This window comes from Triticum aestivum, chromosome 2A (genome assembly GCF_018294505.1).
Source record: "Triticum aestivum cultivar Chinese Spring chromosome 2A, IWGSC CS RefSeq v2.1, whole genome shotgun sequence".
NCBI lineage: Eukaryota > Viridiplantae > Streptophyta > Magnoliopsida > Poales > Poaceae > Triticum > Triticum aestivum.
The window spans coordinates 690,329,322-690,337,518 of NC_057797.1; the positions used below are offsets into that span (position 1 = coordinate 690,329,322).

Here is an 8,197-nt window from a genome sequence, read left to right on the forward strand (position 1 = left end):
AGTTCCTTGGCTTCTTTGATTGATATGCTTTCCTTTAGATTGAAAGAGTGAAGCTCAGGGTATTTGATCTTCCTAATATCCCCATTCCATATGTCATCCCATAGTAACTTAGTGCAACCAGATTTGATGTCACAAGTAGTCATTTCCCTGAAGTAGTCGTACATCTTCATGCAATCTTTCCACCAAAAGGATCCTTTGCTTCTGTTGTAATGAGGGACCTCTTTGTTGTGATAGTGAGCTTCCCAGATTAGCTTTACCCATGGGACATCCACTTTGTTATAGAATTTGAACAGGTGCTTTATGAGTAGAGCTTTATTTTGTTCTCTCAAATTAAACACCCCTAGACCTCCTTGCTGTTTGGGCTTGCATATCATCTCCCAGCTGGCCAGGCATTTACCACCTTTATTGATTTCATTTCCATACCAAAGAAAATTTCTGCTTGATTTATCCACATGGTCCAGAATGGTGACATGGACTTTAAGAGAGCACATAGCAAATATAGGCATAGATGCAACAACAGAATTAACATAAGTGAGTCTCCCTGAATGGTTCATGAACCTGGCAATCCCTGATAATCTCTTATCAATTCTGGATATAACTGGAATTAGATCGTGAACAGATGGCTTAGTGGTGCCCATAGGTAGTCCAAGGTATGTGAAAGGAAGACTTTCAACTTTACAGCCAAAAGAGCTTGCAAGATTATTGACTGATTGTTGATCCATATTTATTGGAATCATGGATGATTTACTGTAGTTAACAAATAGCCCAGTGGACATACTGAATAGGTTTAGCAGGTATTTGAGATGGCTGAGTTGTTCTGCATCAGCAGGCATGATCAATAGAGTATCATCAGCATATTGAATAATAGGGTAGTCAAGGCCATAAGCCTGATTTGTGGGTAGAGTGATTTCCCCATTTGCCCAAGCAGCATTAATAATAGTCTGGAGAAGGTCAGCGGCAATGATATATAGTAGTGGAGAGTGGGGATCTCCTTGTCTGACTCCTCTTTTGCATATACTTTTTTTTCCCAGCAACACCATTTAATAGGACAGATGTTGATGCAGTGTTGAGTATATTGGTTACCCATTTTATCCATCTTGGACCAAAACCCTTAGCTTTCAACATAGCAGTAATAGCATTATATTCAATCTTATCAAAAGCTTTCTCAAAATCAAGTTTGAGAATGATGATATGTTTTCTAGACTGATGGCATAGATGAATGTATTCGAATGCAAATCCCAAGCAGTCCTGAATATTTCTCCCTTTTATGAAACCATATTGATTCTGATGAATGACAGAGGTAATGATTTTCTGAGCTCTCTTGGCCATAAGTTTCGTGATGGTTTTAAGAGGAAGGCTGACCAGGGAAATGGGTCTGAAGTCATTCATGCCAATAGGATTAGTAATCTTTGGGATGAGAGTAATAAAAGTTGTATTAATGCTCTGAATATCAATGTTTCCCTCAAAAAAATCCCAGATCATAGTGTAAATATCTTTTTTGATAATATCCCAACATTTCTTCAGAAATAAGCCATTAAAACCATCAGGCCCTGGAGCTCTGTCAGAGTGGATATCTTTAATAACCTGGTCAATTTCATCCATGGTAAAAGGTGCCTCAAGTTCAGATAAATCTTTAGGTTGAATAAGTTCCTCAAGGTTGAATAACATTGGGGGGTTGATAGCTTTTCCCAATCTATCTTAGTAGGACTTCCAAATAATGGCAGCCTTGTGATCATGATTTTGGAAAGGGGTCCCATCTTCATCTTGCAAAGAAGTTATGAAATTCTTCATGTAGCTTTGGGTGGCCATGGTATGAAAAAATTTAGTATTTTCATCATCAAGCTGAATACTCCTCATCTTAAACCTGGATTTCCAATATATCCTTTTTACTTCCAGTAACTTGGCTATGTGATTCTTGATAATAGTTCTGAAGTTTGATTCAATAGTGCTCAGATTCCTTTGATCTTCAATGCCATCAATCATAGATAGAACATAGTTGCAAGCAGAAATATTGGTATTAAGTTTTGAGAGATTTTCGCTCCACTTTTTTAAACCCATTCTAAGGCATTTGAACCTGGCTGCAGTATCCTTGGCAGAATTTGTCAATTGTTGATTTCTGTTCCAACACTGAATAACAGTCTCATAGAACCCATCAAATTCAAGCCAATAATTCTCAAATCTGAATATAGAGGATTTTGGAATATCACTGCCTATCTAGATATGAATAGGAATATGATCTGATGTGACTCTAGCAAGAGGGTGTGCTAAAGTATTTGGGAAGGTCAGGGTCCAGTTGGCAGAAGTAAAAATCCAGTCAAGCTTTTCCAGAAGTGGTGAGTCCTGCATGTTAGACCAAGTGAAATTCCTACCCTTGATAGGTATTTCCACAAGATCCTGTTGTTGAATTAGGCTGTTAAATAAAAGCATATTATTGGTGTCTCCTCCTGGTCTGTTTCTGTCAAGTGGGCTCCTTATTAAATTGAAATCCCCCATTAAAATCCAATGATCCATTTGAGAAGCATCTATATTGTTCAACCAATCAAAAAATTCAGTTCTGTCATCATTGTGGCAGGGTCCATAAATATTGCTGATGAAGAAAATGTTCCCAGATAAATTGCATGTTAATCTCACAGTGATTTGATATGTACTTTGACTGACTACAGTTCCAGTAAAGAGACTGCCATTCCATATAGTGATAATTCCTCCTGATAGGCCAACAGACGCAGTATATGCAAATTGATTGATTCTTCTAGGCGAAAAATTTCTGAGATAAGATTGGTCAAAATAATCTTGCTTAGTTTCTTGCAAGCAAATAATGCCACAGTTGCTTTCTTTGATTTTCGCTCTAACATCATCCCATCTAATCTGGGAGTTAATTCCTCTGACATTCCAATTTAGGATGTTCCAATTTCTATTCATTGATCAAATTAGTACGACAGTGCTTATATTGGATAGACTTAATCATATCCAGAGAAACAGGGTAACAATCATAGGATGTGATGGAATAAGGTGGCCATGTGATCTGATAACCCTAATTCAACATCTGACATATACTTAATTAACCATTCAGACCTCTTAAATAAAAATATAAATAGTGCATGATGTTCCACTCACAAGCATATAATATGGAGTTTAACTCCTTACAACCCAAATACTTCATAAAAACTGATAAAATAGTCCAAGAGCAGATAAAGAAAACACACTCTCTGCAAACTTCCTTGATCTTGATATAACAAGACCAATTAGAGCAACTAGAATCTTTATTCATGGTCCACCTTGGTCATCAGCTTCTCTTCAGAGACCTCCTCAGGAGGAATCATGCACTACATAGTAGCAAGAGCTTGGATAGTTCCAAGTGGAAGTTCAGGTGGTGGAGGAGCAGTCGGGTCTCTGACTTCATGTTCAAACTCGGAGTTCAGATTCTTCTGACAGTTACTGACGTTCCTTGCTTTGTTTGCAGCAGCTTCATTCTTAAAACCCACACTCAGACCAGCAATGCGGCGGCTACGACGCAGGTCGTTTACATCCAGTGGAGCATTGGCCTTCTTCCTTTTGTTGATCACCTGCACTGGGGGTATGGCAGGAGGAGCGACTGGTTCCTTAGGCAGTCCCTGTGTTGCCTCAGCAGATGGTGAGTTTGGATTACTGGCCATAAAATCAAGCATGGCAGGTGACATGTCAGACTCATGTCCATGCAACAGGGCAGCTGAGGAAGAACCAGGGACATCCAGCTCTTCAGAGATCATAACAGAGGGGATCAACGGTTCCGGTGGTGTTTCAGTAACAACAGTCAGCAGACATTTCTTCACAGGACCATGGACATCATCAACATTGAATAATTGGACACGGGTACTGACTACAGCAACACCATCAAGCATATCAAGGACCTCAGGTGCATTGGAGATAATTTTTGACATCATGTCATGTAGAGCAATAAATGCATCAGCAGCTTCAATAGCAGGTTGGTATGGCTGATCCTGATGAGCAATCTCAGGGTCCTGGGGCGGGGTGTTAACCATGGGGATGTCAGCTTGTGCATCTTCAGGGGCCTGGTGGGTAGCAGGCGCAGCATGAAGGTTTTCATTTTGGTCAAACTCAGCATCATGCCAAATACCACCAAATAGAGCATGAGGCATAGGATGCAAGACACCATCAGGTGGGATCGGATCCTCATCACCACCCATAGCCCCAAGGAGTTCAGTTGACAAAATATACACGGCACTAGTCCAAGATTGCCCATGGCCATAATCATCTAGGCTTTCACATATGACATGACTGACAGGTATTTCCAAAAGATCAGGCACTCTAATCTTGACCAGTATGCGAGCTCTATTGGATAAATCTCTATTCCAAACTAAGAACTTAGCAAACCCACTGATAGACTCACGGACCTTGTCTGGCCTCCATGCCTCAAGAGGGGAATTGACCATCATGATCCAAACATCATGGGAGAAAGTGCAGTCTCGATAGTTGATACCTTGGTCATGACGGATCACACGTAGAGTCGAGTCGCCTACGAAGTAGGAACTGTTGGCAATAGCAGTGTCGATGTCGCAGGCGTGTTGGAAGCGGACGAGTGCGGCCCCCATGCCACACCTGGACACCTCACATTTTAAAAACTTATTCATGATTTTCAAAACAAATTTAATTCATGAACATTTTTTCTATTCACACGAAACATGTTTTGAATCTGTGAACATTTCTTGAATTTCATGATTTTTTTGCTTAATGAACATTTTCTGAATTCACAAAGTTTTTCAATTTTAACGATTTTTTTCCATTCACGAACTTTTTTTGAAGTCGTGAACATCTTTTCAACTTCACGAACATTTTTTAAATTCGTTATTTTTCAATGATACGAACATTTTTCGAATTCGTGAACATCTTTGGAATTCATTATTTTTTTATTAAATTCGGGAACATATTTGATTTTATGAACATTGTATGAAATATTTAGACAACCCGCAAAAAAGGAAATATTCAGACAAAACTAACCGAAATCAAAAAAAAATCTCTGTGAAAAATCCGGACGAATGAACGACTAGCGGGCGTCGCTCGCTTGCTGTCGCTGCGCCGTGTCGGATGCCCCGACGTGTGACAGTAGCGACTACGGGCGGGGCGGGAGCGAGCACTCCTTGGGCCTGGTGGCGTCGGTGTACCGGTCGCTCCTGTCGAGGCAGTAGTCGTAGATGACGTAGTGGTTGTCGCGCACCCACTGCAGGTCGGCCAGCGCCTTGGGGGAGAGGTTGAAGTGCGTGGACTCGGCGGGCTCGGTGCCGCACCACAGCACGCCAGGCGACGGCTGGCACCAGGTGACGTTGTAGTTGCGGTAGTAGGAGACGAAGGGCGCCTGCGACCAGTCCGTCTTGACGCGCCCGCCCTGCGTCGCCCAGTCCTCCGCGCTCCACAGGCTCCCATACACGCGCTGCCGCTGGTACGACGGGAACGGCACGCCCTGGTCCTCGTTGTTGTCGAACGTCCGGACCGTCACGCCGTCCACCTCGATCCTACAAATGGTGATCACATCCATACGTTCAGATCGGTATGATCTACAGTATGTACGTAAGAAAAGAGATCGAGAAATGTGCTAGTCTACTAGCTTGCTTACGTGATGCGCTTGGGGTTCCAGACGATGGAGTAGGTGTGGTAGTCGGAGCTGGGGTCGAACCAGAGCTTGAACTGCTGCTCCCGGCCGCCGACGCCGTTGGCGAAGATGTTGGTGTGGAGGGTGTAAGGCTCGCCGGTGGAGTTGCCCAGGAACTCCAGGTCGATCTCGTCGTGAACCTCCCACGGCCCTTCCGAGATGGTCTGTACGTACGCGTGCATCCAGAATTATATTCACCCGCGTCAGAAGTGAACTTCAGACGTACACATTGGCACTAACGCAATTCTCACGGAAGAAAACGAACTGTAGAGGTACTTACGTAGACGGTGCAGACGGTGCCCGCGGAGTTGCCTTCGATGAGCTTGATGTCGATGTCGACGCGGACGAAATGGTACATTTCCTTGGACTTGAAGGCGGAGCCCCGGTTATAGTCCAGCGAGAGCGCCAGCGCCTCGCTCTCGCCGTCCATGAAGTAGTAGGTATGGTCGGCGCTCCATATGATCTCGAGGTCCTCGTAGATGTCCGCCCTGCCCACATCCACGGCCAGGAGGAAGGCCAAGGCTACGCACAGGAGCCGCAGCTTTGGCCTACACGGCAATGCTGGCGCCATGGCTAGCTAGCTATCTCTGCCGGCGCTTTGTGCAGTGCCGAGGAACTAGCTACCCTTTATCTTGCTCTTCCAACGCGGAGAGAGAGAGAGAGAGAGAGAGAGAGAGAGAGAGAGAGAGAGAGAGAGAGAGAGAGAGAGAGAGACTTCTGTATATATATTAATTGGAGACGAGAGTGATGAGGAAATGCGTGAGAGATCGAATGCCAGCCTTGCCCAAGGCCGAAGGGAGGGCGAACCTGCTGCTGGTTTGGGAAGGCAAGCTGATGAAGCTTGCTAGGTTTGGAAGCGCTGGCCGGCCGTCCCGTCACATGCAATGCACGAGGGGTCTGTTTGCTAGATGGAGAGCTCTTTGCAAGTTGCAATGGGAGCCGGCTGGCTAGATCTCAGTGAACTGATATCTTATCAGAGGCACGCTGACCTGACCTCAATCATGCACACAGCACACACACTACATGCGCCTCGACTCAGATTAGCTACTTGTCAATCGAATTAAGTGGAATGCTCATAGTTTAGTCTCTGACACTACTACATGCTAAGCCGTGAGCGGGATACGGTCGATCTGGGACTGTTTGACTTTTTTACTTGTGTGTATGGAGTCTCAGCGAGGGACAGATTTGGACGGCTGGCTTGAGAATATGTTCAAGCAATGCCCACCGCACGCAAGCCAAGTTAATTTCCAATTAGGCATTGTCACATCGCAATTACGACTTCCAGAAACACGCTTCGAGCCGGTAGAAACTTGCTTTCTAAATGAACCGGGACCGGAGTTCAGCAAGAAACACTAATGTACTGGTGAGGCTAGTCAGTTGTGTCGCCTCTCCATCAAGCGGAGTGCTAAAGACATAGCAAATTAGGCCGCAATCCTGTTTCAAAGATAAAGCATGAACCAAATAGAATAATTACGATCCATAGAGCAAGGCCAACGCGTAGCCCCAAACCAGATGCCCCGCAGGCCAGCTAGGTTCGGACTCCACCGTGGAGCAAAACCAGCAGCCTCGCAGGTGTCAGTGCTGCTTCTGCAAGAGGCGGGTTCTCAAGGGAGAAAGAGCAGTGGTCCTCCATGCAAAAGTGAGGAAAGGCAAAAAGGGAGAGAGAGAAATTGCTTGGTTACTCGTCATGGGAGAGGCAGCACGTCAGAGGGACATGGGGTAGCTTCAGATTTTAGCAATGGGGGATGAAAACTCCATACCATAGCCTCACTCCTTTTGGTCTAGCTGGATGCACGGGGCATCACCTTAGTGCTGCCCCCATTGTACATGCACTAATAAGTGTCGCAGTAACCTAAAATGAATAAATAATAAGTGTACCAGTTTTAAACTAAGGTTGAGGGAGTACAAAGTCTTGTTTGGGGGACAGCCAAACAAGCCACCCCCCCCCCCCCCCCCCCCCTCTCTCTTCCCAAAGAAAAACGGGTACAAGACGACTGCCAAAGCTGAGTCAACGAGCCACGGCCTACAGCCGATCCATGATGGAGCAACTGTCGTACGTCATGATCCTTATGGCTCACAAGCAACCACCATAGCTGAATGAAAGCAAGCGATCTGTATGGAGCGTCAGTAGCATGTCGCAACGGTTCGTGCACAATCACAAGTTTGTTCCGTGATGCCCACAAGTCCCAAGCAAGTGCCGCAAAGCTAGACAAGAGGACGTGTCGCATTCTACTAGCAAGAGATTCAAGTATAGCGATAAACTTGCCCACATCTGCAGGGTTTCAACTACACCACATGCCCTCACACATGCAACTCCACGAGAATTGCACCACAATGCACGAGAAAAAGATGTGGGTCTTTCTCATCTTCTCCACACAAAGATACAAGTCGTCGCCCGAGCCGGTCAGATTCCTTACTTTCGTGTCTGAAAGGAGCTGACCAAGAAAAAGTTGTCATGGAAAGGTCCGGATCTTAAAGGGGACACACGCACTTCACATCTCCACAATACAACTGGGCCAGGCTGCCCCATGAGCTTCAAGTAGACCGATTTAG

The 8,197-nt window shown here is 44.9% G+C and overlaps 1 protein-coding gene across 1 annotated transcript; it reads right to left on the reverse strand.

Annotated features, from left to right (window-relative positions):
* Positions 1-4,873: 4,873 nt before the first annotated feature.
* LOC123185960 (xyloglucan endotransglucosylase/hydrolase protein 24) lies at positions 4,874-6,291 on the reverse strand. Its single transcript, XM_044597764.1, has 3 exons — positions 5,925-6,291; positions 5,609-5,808; positions 4,874-5,507 (listed from the first exon to the last, which is right to left on the reverse strand). The coding sequence occupies exons 1-3, from the start codon at positions 6,213-6,215 to the stop codon at positions 5,108-5,110; spliced, it is 891 nt and encodes a 296-aa protein (XP_044453699.1). The 5' UTR covers positions 6,216-6,291; the 3' UTR covers positions 4,874-5,107.
* Positions 6,292-8,197: the final 1,906 nt, after the last annotated feature.

What these genes read in the sequence shown, in the direction of transcription:
- LOC123185960 (XM_044597764.1), bottom strand. Translation starts at nt 6,215, where the DNA reads ATGGCGCCAGCATTGCCGTGTAGGCCAAAGCTGCGGCTCCTGTGCGTA. An exon ending in GCACCGTCTGCACCGTCTAC is followed by an intron (nt 5,809 to 5,924) that starts GTAAGTACCTCT and finishes GCGTACGTACAG; the next exon opens with ACCATCTCGGAAGGGCCGTG. An exon ending in TGGAACCCCAAGCGCATCAC is followed by an intron (nt 5,508 to 5,608) that starts GTAAGCAAGCTA and finishes CACCATTTGTAG; the next exon opens with GATCGAGGTGGACGGCGTGA.